General features: G+C 41.8%; 1 protein-coding gene across 9 annotated transcripts in view; it reads right to left on the bottom strand.

Annotated features, from left to right (window-relative positions):
* The window catches only part of MTSS1 (MTSS I-BAR domain containing 1), a 124,985-nt gene that overhangs the window by 94,734 nt on the left and 10,757 nt on the right, over positions 1-19,494 (bottom strand). For all 9 annotated transcript variants that reach the window (XM_058803137.1, XM_058803166.1, XM_058803108.1 and 6 more), the window contains exons 2-3: positions 13,677-13,738; positions 10,893-10,966 (exon numbers count right to left, since the gene is read on the bottom strand). In XM_058803137.1, the coding sequence (XP_058659120.1) occupies positions 10,893-10,966; positions 13,677-13,738 (136 nt within the window). The remainder of the gene's footprint in view (positions 1-10,892; positions 10,967-13,676; positions 13,739-19,494) is intronic.

Consider the following 19,494-nt stretch of genomic DNA (forward strand, 5'->3'; position numbering starts at 1 on the left):
CATAAGAGTTACACATGAACTCTTTACCTTTGAACCAAAGTGACTAACGCTCACACAGAGCTGCTGCTCTCCATGCAACACAACCTAGATTTAACATGGATACACAGCCACAACAGCATCAACAGAAATGTGCTCTGCTGGACTCCAGTGATTCTGCAAGCTAGCAGAAAATGAACAAGCACTGAAAACAGGGATAATCCATCACAATATGCACTTAAAGTATTTACTAAATTTACTTGGGATTTGATTTATTTATAACAACTCAATGTTCTGGACTTCCATCACTATATTGTGTAAATGTAACCAAGCCTTACTCTAAGATTCTCATTTCAGCACTCTGCTTAGTACCTGTTTGAAAGAAAGGGAGATTTTTTTTAACTTCTACACAAGAACAAAGGTGAAGATGATTTCCCAGCATCATGAGTCATTATAGTCCTAAATGACAGTTTCCAATCCTAGATCTCAAACTGTAATCTGGTCGTATCTCAGTGCCAAATTCTCTCAGATTATTCGAATGCATCATTACTCTCTTGACGCAAATAGTTTAATCCAGTCATTTATTGGGGTTTTTAAAATCACTGTAATACTTTTACTATGGACTTGCATACGTAAACAGTGAATATAAAAGATGACCTGTCTGAAAGGATTTTTTTTTAAATAAAACCCCTCACTTCTTCATGGATATGTACTGGATGTCCTCTAAATATTCTCAGCACAACACACCCAGCTCCTCTTTTTCCACCATACAGCTCCTCCTCTCTACACTCACTTTCCTCAGCCTGCTCCAGCATCTCCAAACACCAAATGAGTAAGAGGCTGCTCTGAGGGTGGCCAAGTCAAGGCTCCCCTTGAGCTGGCTGAGCAAATGGCACTCCTTGTGTGCACACATGTCCATGTCTGCAGGTACACAGGACATACAACTTCACCCTCTCCTCAGAGATGCTTGGCTTCTGGAGGAAGAGGGCTTGGAAGACAAGCATATCTAAAATATATCTCCTTTTCTAGCACAGCCAGGAAAAACAACCTTCAATCATACAAAATGACATCTTCACACTTCAGACTATTTCATCAATGCCCCAAGTTTGCTTTACAGATTTGGCTTGATCTCATCACAATTTGGAGAACTTCTGGGATTGGGAAAAAAGAGACCAAACCATTGCTGCCTGCCTAAGTCCAGTTTCTGTACTTAGAGGACAGCGAGCACCATTCTGCATTCTTTTCTCACCTCCACCACATTATTCAAATTTTAGAAGTGAAAATAGAATAAACAGAAGAGTCAGTTTCATTTTCATGCACCTGACCCCTGGACTAATTCTGGACAAATTGTAAATGGTGCAAATCAGGCTTTGCATATTGCCTGGCACCCTGAAAGCCTACAGCCTCTGTAAGCCAAGCATCAACACTCCCACCACTGCTTAACCCTGCGAAATCAAATACATTTAGCAGGTGTGTCTGGGACTAAGTAAGGGCAGAAGCTGGTCCTGCAGACAAAAACACATTAACAATGCTATTTATCATGCTCAGCAGAACAAACACCAGCTCTGCCTCAAAACAGAGTAATGGCAATACCAATGGCTGTTACTCTTGGGAGAAAATGGACCCAGTTCCCAGGCATATCTTTCACTTTGGGGTGGGCTGAAGTGACTCCAGGACAAACACTCATTTATGTATTCTTCAGTGCTTCCATCTGGCAGCTCTGCCGAGGGAGGGGAGTGGTGTTAGAGAAAAAGACATCCCCCCTCCTCACCTCCAGCTCCATTTTGCAAAATCCTATTTTTAGCCCTCAGCGTACACGCCGAGGTGCACAGCACCACTACTGTAGTAATGGCAGCCACAAACCTGCCTGCTTGTTTGTCATCCATCAAGTACTCACACAGGGCTGCACTGAACTGCAGAACAGGCTCAAATACTGCTCCAAACTGAAGTCCCAGCCAGCTCCTTGATATTAGTTACTATAGAAACCAGTCCCTCAGCACAGGCGCTCACAGCAGGAAATCATGCAGATTTCAATTTTACATAGTAATAAATGCTGCGGGAGAGGAGAATTTCACAACAATTGCAGGGGCTGATTGTACAAACTCAGACCTCTTCTACTCCATGACACTGCAGATGAACGTGCCCACGCACACAATTGCCACTGCTCCTAGTTTTGAAGTGGTTTCCACAAAGCTTTGAGTTGGAATGGATGCTGGAAAGGTGGTAGCATTTTTCAGTGGCTTCATTAGACTGGAAAACGTACTCATTTCTACATGCAAGGAGCCCATGTGAAAACAACAAAACAAGCACCAACTGCAAAGCAGCAGGAAGATTTAAGCATGTATGTAAGTACAGACAGTCCAAACATTTTACAGGAAGTACTGTCAGGTCACAACCCAGGGCTTCTTTGGAAATAGCCCATCTTCCTTTCCTTCTCCACCCTGTCCAAAAAAGCAACCTGAATAGAAGGCAGGTCACAGATTAATTTGTAGAAAAAAAACTGTTGTAGAAAGCACAGAGACAAGAGGGAAGACTCTGAGCCCTGAAATGAAACAATAAGGTAATATTATTCTAACTTTTCAGAAGTAGTTCTACAGGCTGGACTCCATCATGCATGGGAGGAAGAGGAAGATACACAGCACAATTCACTTCTTGTCCCAGGCAGAACTGAATTTTCTACTGAAATTCAACAACCAGTGGGGACTCTTCCTCACCTTTCTAAATGAGCCTATAAGCCTGAACAGGGCAGGTTTTACTATATCAACCAGGGAAGAAAAGAGCAGGGAACTGCTTCACTTAAGAAAACTAACATGAAGGGAGGAGGGAAGGGGTGAACAGCTTGCACAGCAACAGGGACAAACATTTGTGCTGGCAACAGCCGACAAATCATCAAGCAAACAGAAGGACAAGAAAATGAAGGAAGCTGGTCTATTTTTAAGCAAGACCTCATTATTACCATGAACATGCACTGCTTCCCAAGAAGCAGCAGGTATGCAAACATGAGATGAATCACATCACAGAGTAAATCACCTGGCAGCAGCACACTCGTTTGCATGGACACACACAGAGTGAACACATACGATCTACGGGCCTGACACCTACGAAAATGTGTGGAAGAGCATCCTTTTGGGAGGCAGCCTGAATTATGGAGAGCAAAAAAAAACCTGTTAGACAATGCAAATGTCACTGCTGCTTCTGAAAATGACTTTTGTCACTGCTTTTGTTAATGATTAGATGGAGTCCATTGTTATGGACGCTCCACTCACAATTAGTCTGCTGCAGCTTGTAATTTCACTTTTTGTACAGCTCTCTCATATCATTAGAAACAAACACAGTTTTTGTATAGCCAGGATGGGAATAGACTGAGGGAATTGGAGAAGACACCCCAAGTGAAAGCACACATTTATATCACAGCCTTTGCACAAACTACCTTGCTGATACAAAGGAAGGTCACAAGTGGTTTTAGGACATGTGGACTGGGGTGCAAGGAGGTGAACTGCAGGACTCTGACCAGTCCCCCCTCACACCCCCAGGCTGGAGAGTTTGCAAGAAGCCATCTGACAGCACCAAATCTGATACTTCCCCAACACATGTGTTCTAGGCAGCCACCACTGAGGTGATCACCAAAAGGACAACCCCCAAAACTGCATTTCAGGCAGCTGTGAGGCACAAAGCACAAGGCCACAGAAGCTCAGCAACTGCTCTGCAGCCTCCACAGGCTGTTATGGGCAAGGTCCATGAGGCAAGAAGCACTACCCTACTTCACAGAAACCCCACTTAGTCTGAACTGATTTTCTAATTCTCTTCCCATGCCACAGAACTTCCCTTTCTCTGGTTTAGCAAATAAAAAAAGATACTAAATAAAACTCTATGAGAGCAGATCTTCAGCTACCTTTGTTATCCAGCTGGTGACAGATTAAAAATAAATAAGTAAGAGCTGCAACAACTCTCTTGTTGTGATTACTACAGGATTGTAACTATGTGCCAACTAGTAATTTATCACATCAAAAGGCTGCTTGAATTAGCCTGAAAGGGGATCTCCCACCACAGAAACATGTGCTACACTGGGAAAACCAACCACCAACCAAAACCTCAGCCTCCACTTTCAAATTCACATCCCATCATCAAAAGGATGCTTTTGCATCTTTGACTCTAAACTAATAAATCATCTGAAGGAAATCCTAAAGCCACTTATAATTTATCCTCATTACTTCCCAAACTCGATGATTAAGACATTAAAAGTTTGGTTCTGTTGCCAAGACTGAGAAAATTCTTTGCAGCTACAAAACCAGTATTTAGTTACTGAAGTGTAGGTGCTCTGTGTGAAGATGCCCACAGAGATATAAATTAATAATGCAGCTGGAAACAACAATCAATCCATCCATCCCAAGCCTGCAGAAAAACCAGGATCTGATATTCTACCCTCCTAAAAGCAACACAGCTGTATAAGTAAGGAGAGAGAAAGAACCACAACCAAGTGTATGAAAAATTAACTCTGAGCTGTTCCCCCTCCCCACAGTCCCAAAGATTTCCAATTCAGATGATAGTGAGCAGACTTACATCCAGTCATGTGATAAAAGTCCAGCCCCTGCTATCTTAACACACCAGCCCACTCCTTGGACAAGGTACTAAAGAAGTTTGTTTGCTTCTTCCTCCCTCGCCCTTTTCCCCCCCTCATAGAAGCTGGTCCTGCATTCAAATTTTCTATTTAGCCCACACAATCACCTGGTGGCTTTACACCCTTTCCTAACAACATTTCAGTCTCTCAGCACCTCAGCAAGCTCAAAAAAATACTAGGTTGTAGGGCAAATGCAAACTCCACTCCTGCGTCACTCTCTGCACTGTACAAAGGGACATCTATGTAAGTTATTATAGCAATTATTTTTGTCTTTTGCCCTGAATATTACTACTTAGGTAAGGACAAATCAGCACAAATGTTGTCAATGACCCTGAGCTAGATTTTGTCTTGACCTTAAGAAAAATAAGGCATAAATAAGTAATATTTTTTTAAGCTGCAGTGCCTGCACTTCTCCAAAGAAAAGACAATGGCCATGTTTTACTTGCAGTGCAGCCCTTTCAATCCCCTAAATACAAAATCTAGTCATTAATAACCAAACCACTTCCCTTGTGTTTGAGCATTTTAGATGTTCACCCCATTTTGACTGCTCCAGCCAAAGGGGCTCACATCAGAAACAGAGTTCTCACAACAGAAACCAAGTGACACACTTGGTGACAAACATGGACTGGCATTTGCTACTGGTCTAGAGAGAGATGGGAACACAGAAATAGTGAATAGCGGCACAACATGGCCTTTGTGATTTGTAGTTTTAGCTGTTGTTAAGCAGAATATCCAAGTCCCACTTCTCCAAACACAACAGATATGTAATATGCATCCAACTTCAAAATTATCTGCCAGTGATTCTGATTTTGGTCCTGCATTTTGCATCATCTTCATGAAAACATAATGGAAGACTGAATGCCTCATTTAAATACTTTTCTTCCTGATTATTTTGTATATGAAAATCCACAAAGAAAAAGACTGGACTGTATTATTTTTCTTCAAAGACTCCACTGGAGAATAAGTACTTATGACAGTCTTATCTTAACTGACAGGAAGCTTAACAAAGGTTTTGCTTTTTGAGTATGAGCATGTGAAATTAAAGAGGAGTCAGATGAAGGAATGGGACAATGAGAATGCCTTTCCTCTTGTGACCAGCTTTGTTTTCACTCTGAAATTAGGCACAGATCACCACCACATCTCCCCAGGAGCAAAGCAATTCATTTCAAAATGTTATACAGCTGTATGTCTACTGCTGTAGACTGTGATGTCTTTCTCCTCTCCAAGCTTCACTTCTGTTCCATCTATTTTTTTCCTCCATCAAAATAAATAAACCAATAGAAAACACCCTCCAGCACTGTCCATTACATTTTGCTGTAGCACCAAGACCCTGCCCCCTACCTTGGCTCCCACTCTGCCTTATTTGCAGTGAGCAAGGTCCTGGTTCAGGAGGCCTAAACACACTCACTTGGGAGCTCATAGAATTACCAGAGATAATCCCAGCCCTGCAACACTTTGTGCACCTTGGGAAACCACTTCAGTACATACCATATAGATCCTGGCCAAAATAACAAGGGATCACCCAGACTAAGGGCGTCTGAAGGGGTGCTTACACACTACCTGGAACAACATGGATGCAGAGTCTGTCCAGGAACACCAATCTGCAGAAAAGGTACTATTTTAACTTATTAAAAATGAAGAGCAGTCACTGAGTAGTGCTACAGAAGAGCTACCTGACGTAGTCACTCACAAATATTAATCAAATTTAATTTTATAAGTAAAAGTGTTAAATCATATTTACATTTTTGTGTGCTATTGAAATTTAATGAGGCTTGAAAAAAGTGCAGGCACTTTAATGGAGCACTTCTTCCACACTGATATATCCGGCCCCTCAACAGGATAACATTAAAATTACTGTGCTGATTTTGGTCCCTGCTGCTGCATGCCATGCAGACACAAACTGAGTTTTGCTTCCAAATCTACTCAGTGTCCCTTGGTAGCTGGCTGACTACCCACAGTGTCCTCCCTGATCACAAAACCCTCAGTCCAGCAGAAAGGGTCTCCTACTCAAGGGGAATTTCCTGCAATGCTGCATGGCCTTAAAATCCTCTCAGATATCTGTAAAATGAAAGAGATAGAAAACATACTAGATGTCAGAATTACCAAAGGCAGGGAGAATATACCTCTAGTAGCACTTGCCAAGAGGGAACTTCAAACAGCATTACAATCCATGGAATGCAGCTGGCCAGAGAAAGCTGTGTGATTCACTGACACCGTCTTGAAGTGATTTAACTAATCTGCTAATATCAAGCACACCTATGTATATGCAAAACCCTTCAATATGAATGAAAAACAGAAAACCACAAGACTTGAGTATCAGCTGCCTCATTAACAATCTCACTTTGAAGATCAATTTTAAGCTTGGGTAAATCAAAGCTTTTTGATCATCTTTCCATAAATTTTAATTTACACCTGTGCAGGTAGGTAAGATTGGGGCAGGGTTTTATTGGGAAGCTGCTGATGCTGAATTAAGTGGATACATAAGAAGCATGCATATCTTCACATTAATCTCCCCCATAACACAAGGAGGATAGTTACTTTTCACACCTATTTTTCCAAGTTCTTGAGCTCTAGTACTTATCTACAAAGGACATTCAAATGCAGCAGAGGCAGAAGAAGACTACCATACAAAAAGCAAAGCAATTTACACACACTCTTTTACGTACTGTTGAAAGCCAACTTGAACATATATCACATATAAACACAGTATTTGTGATGCACAGTTCTTGTCTTCTTTATTGCACAAATCATCAGGTAAATGGAAATAAAACTAAATTAGATTTAAATTTCTTCCATGCTTCAGCTAGAACTGATGAAGGTAAAAACATTCAGAATTTCAAATATTGCAAGAAACAAGCCATATAAGAAAAGCCTGAACTAAACTCATGATCACACATCTCCCCAAAAGGAAACTTCATTTTTAAGGTATTCAAGAGTTATTATTACACTATTTAAGGCATATTAAGGATTTAAAGGTACCCTGAAGCACCTCATTCATTTCATATTTTGTAAGCATTCTCTTTAATAATCATAGTGAGAGATAATACAGATTCCACTGCAGACTACCAAGTTCTGCTGGGCTGTATGCCAAACAGATGCAGCTTGAACAACAAAAACTGCTACATAGATGTCTCTATTTTGTCAGAGCTCAAAAAATCAAAACATCGAAAGGAATTTTGTTTTCAAGAATCTCTGATGCCAGCAAAACCAGCACACATTGCTATACAGCTAGCATTACTTTAAATTAGCAACATAACTTAACAATCTCCCCCATTCAAGTGATGATTCTCAGATGACCAGACCCACAGAAATCTAACATTTTGTTGATACATGCATCAGAACTAATTTCCCTGTGTTTTCCCTTGTCAGGTTAAAATCAAAGCATTGAACCAAGGGAACTAAACTGAGGAAAAAAGAGACAGCTTTGGGTTGATGCACATCAAAATGGAGAGACAGCAAAGGAGGAAGCAAAAGCTGAAATGAGCTGGCTGGGAATTCATTTGTGTATTGAGTCACCACAAAACATCAGGTACTTCACATTCAGGGCTTTTCCTACTTCAGAAGCTACAAAGGGAAAAAATACAGCAAAGTACAGGTTATCTGACTCATCCGATCAGGTTTGACCACAGGCAGAGCTCCAATTATGCCTTCTGAGCTCCAGATGGGAACGTGAAGATTAACACTGCAGGATTAGAAGGAAGTAAATGGCATAGAGAGAACAATGCAGCAGAAGAGCAGAGACAGTGCTTGGGAACAGCAGTAATGGCACCCAAGGTAAGGCTGCCAGCTGGACTAGGGACTGGAAATGATGGAAATAAGCTCTCATTCTTGAACACTGGGTGACTGAAAGGAGATTGTCTCCCCTTGCCTGTGTGTGCACATGTATACCCAGGCAAACACTTTTTCTTCTTCCAAAGCTAATGCTGCTGCAAACTGATTAAAGAGTAGCCAGAGTTCTTCTGTTGACTGATAAAACACTTCCATCAGCTAGATCAATGAGTCTTAAAATAACAGGCCACTTTCTGTAGAACTACAAGCAATTACAAATTAAAGGCAGCACCAGCTTCACAACACTTCAGTCATCCTACAAGGAACTAACACAGTCCCTCCAGAGCAGGCACCTGCTCCAGCATTTCCATGCACAGTTAGTTCCCAGAGGAAGCATTTGGCTCATGCAATGATAAACCAGGCTCATGATGTAAAATATACCAACCTCCCTGCCTTTGTCACGGGAAGTGCTGCTCCAGTCTCATTTATCCCCAGCAGCTGAACATGACTGTCTAACTTTGGTTAATCTGTTAACTGCAAACTTTGGTTTATCTGTTAACTCTCTAAACAGGGTGAAACACAGCCAGATGTCTGACTGGACAATCAGATTCATAATTTTATATACTGGGTAAGTAACAGGGAAAATTTAAGAAAGGATTTTTCACTTTATGTAACCACTCAAAGGGAAAACTGAGAGCCAGTTAAAATTCCCATTACACAGAAAAAAAACAATTAAGTTTTTCAGTTTTTCTGTTCAGTTTAGAATTCCTGAAATTGATGGCAAAATATGTTTTTATTGAACTGTGCCCTCATAAGTCATATGGATTTTTGCCATCACCTTCCCTGGGGACAGGTGTTTACCCTGCCCACAGCAAGGCAGAATGATCAGTATTTGTTAAAGGAGCAAGGTGCAACCTCAGAGATAAACCTGAATGGGAATAAATGGAAGTTGGGTTGGGTGACAGATCAGAACCACCAGCTAACTTGGGGTTTTGATTCACTGCCCAGAACATCACTTTCTAAAAATAAAACCAAAATTCCCTTCTATCCTTTCAGTCAGGGAAGGCAGAAGGCAGAACAGAGGAGCTATACAAATTTGGCATGCCCGGATTCACAGAGCTCCTTTTGTAAAGGATGTGCTGGAAGAGATAAGAGACAAGACACGACACAGCAGAAAGTGCAAAATACCCTTGAAAAACCCACACAAGCCATTTTTGTTTGAGAGTGGGAAATGTTTCAGTCATTCCGGTATCTCAATGGAAGCCCTATAAGCCTGCCAGCATAGCCAGAAGACAAGTCCCAAGGATTTTGGTCGTTTACTTTGTTTCCCCTTGGGGAAAGCAGAAGAAAGGGAAAAGAACATGCTTGAAGGAAGGACATGTTAGAAATCCAAGTGAAGTTCTTCCTTGAGTCTCTTCCTTAGTTTAATCCACTTTCTGTCATGCTTATTATTTTATGTGAGTGGATTACCTATAATTTACAGGAGGTATGCATATAATGAGGAACTTCTTATCAGAATGTAAATATTAGCTTTAGACAGGAAAAAGAAGTATTTTTCCCTCTTGTCATTCTGACTTGGAACTCACTCCAGCAGCTGCTGCTTCTCCTGTAAGCCAGAGGTAAGGGAAGTTTGACTGAGCCTGCACTCTGCTAATGGCAATGAACACCCTTCATGTCAGCAATATTACTTTCTTACTCTCCAAGGCAAATGCCAACAGCACATTAGGAAAAGACCTTTAGGGTTAGAGTTGACCAAGAGCTGCTCCCTCAGCAGTGATTTATCTACACTCTAGATTTACTCTTCAGCAGCAGTCCAAGGACAGTGACCATGGGGAATGCCCTACACCACTGCAGGGACATCTGCACATGATGCCTTGGTCACTGGGCATCCAGCATCAGAGAGAAGCAGCCTTTTGTCTCCTTCCAACTCAGCAGGCTGGAAAGAATGCCAGCTGCACTATTCTGGCTCTCCATACTCACCAATAAGCTGAGACTGCTACCCAGAGAAGGCCACAGCCCAGGAAAATTCCGTTTGACCAAGAACGTCAGACTTAAAGGGGAAGCACAAGCAAAGTCTTTGCTCAAAGATGTAAGTGCAGGTCACTGTCATCATTACTGGCAGACCCTGAAGGCCACAGATCAGCCAGCGTCTGCTCTGTCTCCAGCAGCCCCCCAGTTATTTATTCCAGTTGAGTATCAAGTCTTTTACATTTCCACAAGGTACAGAGGCGTCAGTGAATACAGATTTCTGTAAATCTTGCTTTCTAAAATATTATTCATCAAAGTATAATTCAAATGGTAATTAAGAAGTGTTCACATGATTGATGACACATTTAAATTACAGGTTTCCAGCAGTTTTTTTTCAGTAAAGACAACTTCCTTTTTCACGTGCCACTTTTTCAACGTGCAAGTCCATTTAACAGATGTCTCACAGATCTGCTTGTCAATGTAACAAGACTTCTTTTTATTACTACAAATGGTATAAACCACACAGCATTCTGTTAAACTCAATATTGACACATCTGCTTACCACGTGTATTAGTAGCCATGTCAGCCACTTTCTGAAAGGCATCCAAAAAGGCAGCAGCTGCTACTACTGTAGTCCTGAAATGCATACAGATAACAAAACATTAGCAGTGTCTCACTGATGCCTATTTAATTACTGCCAAAAACATTTAGGCTTATAAAGAATAACACTGTGAACTTGCAGAGGCCACAAAAAGTATGCTCTTTTATATCTGAACTTAGCCTTTTCCCTCCTTCCTTAATCCCTTCCTTGCTTTGTGTTAGCACTATGGACTTGGAGGCAGCCACGCTAATTCCATGCTGAGAACTGCACAGGACAGGTGCTGTTTCAAAAGAGCACAGCCACCCTCCTTCTAGCTGATTTCCTCTGAAGAACTAATATTAAGCAGTCAAACATGAAAAACAAATCTAACACACATTATACTTCACCCATTAGTGAACAAATTATAGCCACTGCTATTTTCAGGGAACATGCATATTTTAAGAATAAACATGCAGCAACTTCCTTTTATCTAGGATCCTAGCCAAACAATTGCCTCCATTTTTCATGTGGGGAGCATGAGCATCCCTTGAAACAGAAAATTTTCTGGGAATCAGATTGGTCTGGAGCTCTTGGACAAATGGAAAAGGAAAAAACCCCTCCACTTCAAGAAAAAAACCAACTTAAAACAACTTAAACCTACAAAAAAACCACCAACTCCCAAATGCCCAAAATAAACAAAACCCCTTTCTGATCTAGTGCTCCTGCAAGCAGAACCCTTCCTGAGAGGTACATGGGCAACCTCAGACTCCACAACCCGAAGTGTCAACCTCCCTAGCCCAATGTCCCTCCACGTGTGGAAACCCCCCCAGACCTGTGGTGGACAGATCTGTTCAAGTGGACAGCAAACGTGAGTTACCATTTCCAGACACGTTTGCTCTAGATAAGCATGCCCCAGAGCCCTGAACACCTCAGGTCAGTCCCAATTTCTGATGCTTTATAGTCTGGTTGACCCAATTAAAGAGAAAGTAGGCCAGGGCCCTACAATTGTGCCCTCTCCACAGTTACCTCATGGTTCTGTTTCTGCACATTTTTTCTAACAGTAACTCTGATTTTCTCACTTGGTGGTGTCAGTCAGCCTTTTCAAGCAAAATCCAGAACAGGGACTATCACATTCACTTTGTTTCAAGAGCTCCTTGGTAGCCTCAAAAAACCCAGCAGACCTGCAGGGAAGCTGATCCTCGGCCAGAAAGACCACAGGACTGCTTAATTAGGTCAGATTTTATGCAAGTCTCACTCCAAATATGCTCAAGGTACAGAGGACATAACTGGCAGTGTGGTAAATGGCCTACTGACAGCACAAAAGATTTGAACACACACAGAATAAAACCACCCCAGGCATGACAGGACCAAGCAAATGCATAAGGACTCTCCACATGCCCAGGAGATTAAAGGGAGGGCAAGCCCCCACCCTGACAGCTAGCTAGCAATACTGGGCCCTGGAACCAGACAATCTTCTCTAAAATTTTCTTTAACACTGTTTGTGATGTTCATCTTCCCAACTTGTGGGTCACACTGTTATTCATGTACTATGTTGTTAATTATTAATTATATTGCTAATAACAAAGTTCCATTTCCCCAGTAACAAGATCCAGAAAGATCTGGCTCCAGCTCAAATGACATCTGCTGTCCTTTATCAGAGCACACAGAAATGAAACAGCAGCAAAAGGCTCACATTTGCTAGAAACAAACAGCAAATCCTCGAACACAGGCTTTCAAGCTGCCTGCTTGCATGTTCCTGTGGCACTGCACTGACAGAATGCAACACCACAGGACTGGGAAATAAACAAAACTGTGCCTCATGCCATCCCAAAGGCCTGTGTTTGGAGAGTATAAAATGCTAGGAAAGTTCTCCATTTACTCTTTCTCTACCTCCTCTACATCTTCCGTACTCACTGTGACATGATTGCTGGAAAAGGAAAAAAACCACAAGCAAGTGTGGCGTGTTAGGCACAGTGCAGCAAACAGCACATTCCAGCTGTTTAGGGCAAATGAAGCAAAGCCCCAGCTTCTCTGGGAATGGTTCATAATGCAACACAGAACCACAAACCAGTCTGCCAGTAACCTGTTACCGCCACAGCTGCTGGGGAAAAGAAATGGTGTTCTGCAGAGCAGAGAGGAGACTGGTTTAGGGAGAGTTGTGAGGAAATGGAGCTTGTATTTGTATCAGCAGGAACAAATTTACAAATGAATGAATTCTAGAGGTAGAACTGATCTGAGTGTGATACTTTGTCATATATCAAATAATCTAGAATGCCATTTTGAAAGTACACCTCAAATCCTTAGGTTTTAATAATCACCAATGTATGATCCAGCAAAGCAATTCTCTTCATTTTTAAGTCAGAAGAAAATGCTGGTAAGGCTACCAAAGATTTTTTAATATTTTGAGACCTCTTCCCACATAACCCCTTTGTACTCTACACTAATAAAAAGGGCAACATAGACCTAACTCCAAATGTGTGTTTACTAAACCATAGTAAACTCTTTCCAATTTTTTACCCATATCCATGAAATTTAGTTCATTTTATATTTATTATGTATAGCTGATGGCATACTGTGAATTTTCCTAAATATGTGAAAACACCAGTAGTAGTATTTAAAAAATAACATGCAGGTGTTGACTAAGAAACATGCACAATTTTACTAGGATGTACTTAGGAAATTATCCTTGCAAAAGCTGCATTTAATCTTAATGTTTGCACACCCAAGGAACTGTAGGGGATCTTGACTGTGTAACATAAAACTTACCGAAGCTGAGACTGCAGCTTCCCAGCTTTATTTATAAAATCTTCCCACACTGGATAACTTCCCTGCAAGAAAAAACAAAACACAACAATGAACACTTGATTTGAGCATTCTGATTTTAATACTATAGATCAAATTAAACTGGATATAAAACAATAACTAAAACTGTACTAAATCCATGAACACCAAAATCAACTGCTTCTGAAGCCAGATGAAACAGTAGTCCTCTAATGAGGCTTTACAGTTTTTTTGAATAGAACACTGGGCAAGAGGGATTTCAACTGAAGCAGCAAAAAGGAATGCCTTCCTTTGGATGGATACAGCAAAAAGCAAGCCCATTGAAAGCAGGGCACTGCAACAGCATGTACAGAGAAGCTCCCAAAACCAAAGGCAGCATCAGAGTTGTTCTTCTTTACCAACTGATCATCTGTGTTTTTTCCAGGTTCAGAGCCTGTACAATGAAAGTGTGACTTGACCAAGACACCACTTCAAGCACTGCCTCAATATAACTCTGTAATTGCACACAGAAAAGCACAGTGACAGCTCAAGACAACCAGCTTTCCCAACAGCTACCTTGTCACTGCAACACCTGTTTCCAAAACAGTCAAAAGCCTTGGAGACAACTTCTGAATTGAAGCTGATAAAACAGTATGGCACTGAGTGTATACAAAGTGCTTAATAAGGTTTAATTCTTCCTGACTTCAAGTCTCCTATAGAATTTTCCCCATTTTTAAAGACTGGATTAAAACCCAAAGTTTTACTTAGAATATGAACACAAAGTATTCTTGCAAGTCCTGATCTTTATTTGCCAAATTTAAAACAAAAAATTGCTCTCTGCCCCAAAATTGCTCTCTGCAGAGCAAGTACAAATTTTCCGCTAACAGCAAAAATGTGGTAGAAAGAAACCTCAACATTTCCCTTTGACTGGAGTCTAGAGAGTAAAATAAAATATCCCTGCTTCCTTTAATAAAGGTATAAGACTTGCTGTTACCAGAGCAACAACACAATAAAACCCAGATAAGGCAGATCCTCAAGGCTAACATTACCCCAGCTCTGACTGGAAGAGGTTGCAAGAAAGTGCAGTTGCTTGTAGCAAACTCAATCCACCCTTATAAACTGGTCTGATTTTTGTAAGTAAACCAAAATCCACTGCTGTGAGAGATACTGTTTTGTTTTCAGGGCGAGGACAGGTCCTTCCTCAGTTGAGGAGCTCAAATTCCAGCTCCTCAGTACAGCCTGGCAAGGCAGCTCCCAGACACCTGCCTGGAAGCCTCCTGGTACTCTATTCTTCAGCAAGGCTTGTGGGGTTTTTGCAAAAAGGAAAAATGAAAGGGAAAAGACCCCAAACAATGCAAAGCAAACCTTGTTATACCCTACACATGACAGAGCCAATGGCAAATACAGAAAATGAAAGAGAAAATAGCAGTCTGGGTGGCAAGATCTAGAATATAAAGTGCTTTGCGCTAAGCAAAAACCTGTCAGACATTTTAAAAATGAAAGAAACCCAATTATTTAAAAGAGGCAAAAAATGCTATTTCCCTAAACCTATTAGTCTTGGTACAATCCCTACTCTGAACCCTCTCTCAGTGTCACCTGCAGCCGGGCATGCATTATGCATGGGCATGCCAGGAGCCCTGACAGCCCTGACAATCACCAGCACGGCCCAGGGCTTTACAGGATTCTCCAGCAAAATGCAAGCCAGCAAGCAGAGGATACCAAAGCAGCCCGATTATGTTTCCATCTCCCTGGTGCATTATCCATCTAAACACACCTGATGGCATGAAGGGGATTGACACCAGCCCTGTGTTTAGCTGCTTCCCAGGCAAGCACTCCTATCAAAACACAACTCAGGAAGAAAGCCCCCTTTTTTTTTTAATTTTTGGTCAGTCTAGAAAGCAAATTTGGAGATGTCAAACATTTCCACAATTATTTAGCTCTTGTCTATAAAAATGCTGTTTTCCTCAAACCAAGGCTGCTCAAGTAAGCAGTAAGAGCCCACTTTGTTTAACTGTTTGCTGTATTTGTTTGGTTGAAATCAAAGCAGTTTGTTTACCTGGGCTCCCTAAATAGTGGCAACAAGCATCTGATCTCATTTCAGACAGCAGAAAAATTGAGCTTTTGGGGCTTTTTAATGTCACTGAATTAATACCTTCACTGGTGGGTTTTGTTGGAGTTCTTTTTTTGCTTGTTTTTGCATTTTTAAAGAAAACCTTCCAGCAGTTTTACATTAGGGATATGAAGTCCTATATTATTTGCTCAGCTTGCCATATCTTGGTTTCACACTCAGCTGAAAGTAAGAGGCATGTACTTCATCTGGCTTCCAGAATAATTTGTTCTCACTTTTCCCTGCTGGAGCCACATCCACAAGCTCATCTCTCCCTCAGATCATGAAGTCACGCACTAAACTGCATCATTCCTTTCAGCTTTTCCAAAGAACATTTCCACCAGTACATCCCTGCTGAAACTGAAACCCCGTCATTCCCACCTACAGCAAAAGTGCTCAACACCTACCACCACTTCACAAGACCAAATAACCAGGGGTTCATCCCAACTCCAGCAGCTAGGAAGCAAGGAAGCCATGTAAGTGATGCCTGTGGGGACAAACTAAGAGATGGCAGGAATCAAATGGTGCTGTAAATCTGCACAGTGCCAGTGCCCAGGGCAGCAACTCCTTCCCAAGACCTCCTCCTGTGCCACCTGGAGCACGGCAGCCCTGCTGTGTCTCACCTCCAGCAAATGTTCTCGCTGTTGTCAAAGCAGTGTCAAGAGAAATGTTAACAGTGCTGAAAAATACACATCCTTGATTCAACATGTATTACTTTCTCAATTTAAACACAAAGAAACAGCAGGTGGAATTTGAAGTCTTTGTCCATGACACGCTTTTGCGACACAAAGCCTTGTCTGAAGAATAATAACACACTATTTTTAATGCTGCCTCTCCCAGAGCTTCCTCTGCTCCCCCTGCAATTTCCAATTTCAGCTGGCTGATAAAGAAACTAATTTTTCTCTTTTTAAATGTCAGGGTTACTCAGGCCTGGTGTTATCTGTGAAAGCAGGAGTCCTCCCCCAGCTGCAGCCACACTTAGGGAAGAGCCATGGCAGGATCCTGGGTCACAAATTCCCATTTAGCTCCACATGGATTAAGCCAGGGATCGATTACAGGGAGGGTTTGTTTAAATAATTTTCTTTTAAATTGATAAATGATTAATCCAAGGACTATTTCCCCCAAAATAACTTAGTGCCCAATAATATCTTGGTCATTGAAGGCAGAAATTTGACCTGTCCTCCACAGCATGGGTGTTTCCCACTGCCATATGACACTCCATGGCACCAAGGCCCGGGAGCTCCTCAGCAGAGCTCAGCTGCCACCCAGCATGTCACCAGAAAGCTGCAGCATGCCATTATCCTACCCCACTGCTTAATTAGTGGGCTTAGAGGTGATTAGTCACCTGATCCCATAGCCCAGCTCCAGCTAATCTGTGCCAAACACAGGCAGGGCAAACACGGGAACACCTTTCAGCCTCAGGGCTGACAAACACCCGGTGCCCCGTGCCTGTCACTGTCACTGCGTGGCCAGGCCGAAATCAGGGACATGAAACAGCTTCCCCCAGGGACAGTGAGTGTGTCTGGAGTGCCAGACACACACCCACACCTGGGCAGAGCCCTCCAAAGCCACAGCTCCCACACTGCCAGGGGAAAAGGGTGGGCCATCATCATTGACTGAAATCCCATCTGACAGCCAGACCCCAGGGACATGGGCAGATGTCCCTATTTTTGTCCACCTTCCTCACCATTCAAATCTATTTTAACTGGCAATAAATTTCATCTTCTCCACTCATGTCTGGTTTGCTCATGACAATAACTAGTAAGTGGTTTCTGTGCCTCTGTCTCAATCATTGAGCTTTTTCTTATGATTTTCTCCCCTATCCCACTGAGGAAGGAGAGATAAAAAGCAGCTGGCCAAGATCAGCCCACCACACCGGGGAAAAGCACAAAATTATCACCAAGATGCAGCTTGGGAAAAAGAATTTCAGCGTTGGGTAGAATTTTTTTTTTTTTTGGTGAACCAGAACAACCCTTCAACATAAACACAACTCTACAAAAGATTTATGGATTATAGTTTTTCCCTACCTTTCACGCCAGTGATCTCACACCAGGAATGAGAAGAGACACATATGAGAAACTCAATGATTTCTCAAAAAAAGAAGGGTAGACTTGCAGCAAAGGATATTTACTGAAGCTGTTATTGATGACATCTAAAGGCAAGAATAGGAGCCCAGATTGCTGTATCTAAGATTACAACTTAAGTATCAACATCTTTGACAGTTTTAAAATGTTCTCTCACTCTTTCTGCCAAGAAGTTATGATTCTTTTTTTCCCATTAGGCAAAAAGATGCTTACTTTATTAATTTATTTACTTGCACCCCAATTCCCACATATGAGACTCATTCCATCTTCAAAAAACCCTTGACAGTGTTGTTTTAAGTGCTTTCATTTATCAGAAAGGCTTTGCAGCCCTATTACCAGCTCCTGCTGACACATCAAGTACAAAGGCAGCAGGAACAGTTTGGAATTTTGTTCACAGCAACAACCCATCTAAACTTGTGGGGCAGGGGGAAAGAGCCAGGGAGGTGCTCTTCAGTAAAGCAAATCCAGAAGCTAATTTGGCTGTTTCAGCTAGAGAGGTAACAGAGAGAAGAACCAGGAGAGAGCAGGGCCTTGGTTTTATCTCAGTGGTTATCAAAGCAGGAGCTGTATGCCTTCCAGGAAAGTACTAACAATGACTAACTGCAAGACTTCAATGAAATGGAAAAGAAAACAACTGCACAGGATACAGGAGTAAGAACTTCCCCACCTCAGTGTTGTTGCTCAGCTGTGATAAACTGAGAAGTGGAGTCCCAAACACACAACAGTGTTACAGAGCTCCACGCCCTAGTAACACATCCAAATGCCATAGATCTGGTTTTGGAACAAAAATTTTTACTTGGCTTGTACATGTGACCTCCTACCCCACCAAAGTAAATCATGCTGGAAATCATGCTGGATTTCTTTTTATATTTTTACCAGATAACAGAATCATAAGGATTATTTTGAATGTCTCATTTCTGCAGCATTCACTACACTACCTTCAAGTAGCAAAGAGATTTTATTGTGCTAAACACCAGACAAGGTCACAGATGTTACCCATAACAATGGCAATCAGCAAGTATGCACATAGAGACTGCCACTTTTCCAGAGTCCTTTAACAGACAAAACCAGGAAAGAGTGGAGGGTAAGAGCACAGGAAAACAATAACAGTCTGAAAGAAAAAGGAGGGGGAAAAAATAAATGAAAAAAAGAAAAAAACAGGGAAAAACAATGGTTACAGCCAAGATGTCTCAACACATTGGAAGACACAACATTTGACAGGCAGTTTCCCTTCTCAGGTAACATTTGGCACTGGAATTTTTTCCTCTTTTCTAGAAAAATCAATAGTCTATTGGGTGAAAGAGCACTTGGCCAGCCGTAACTGCAGAAGTCAAAAACTGCTACCAAACACTAACACATCCTCCTCTGTACAATCCACTCATTTAAACAAGCCCACAACTCATGGACAGGACTGCCTAGACCTTTAACAAGTCACAAAAGGTCTTGAAAATAAGGGTGAGGTCCTGGAGATTGTTATGACTGCTTGTGGGATAGAGATTGTGTTGAGTGGATGGTCAGAAATTAGGGTTTCTGCTTGCTTGGAAAGAAAGAAGTGATGAGACCCCAGTGGTGTTGGTGACATTACCAGCACAAAGCTGTTGGCTTGAGGCTGTCCTGTGTAAGTATTAACTTG

This window comes from Ammospiza caudacuta, chromosome 1 (genome assembly GCF_027887145.1).
Source record: "Ammospiza caudacuta isolate bAmmCau1 chromosome 1, bAmmCau1.pri, whole genome shotgun sequence".
Lineage (NCBI taxonomy): Eukaryota > Metazoa > Chordata > Aves > Passeriformes > Passerellidae > Ammospiza > Ammospiza caudacuta.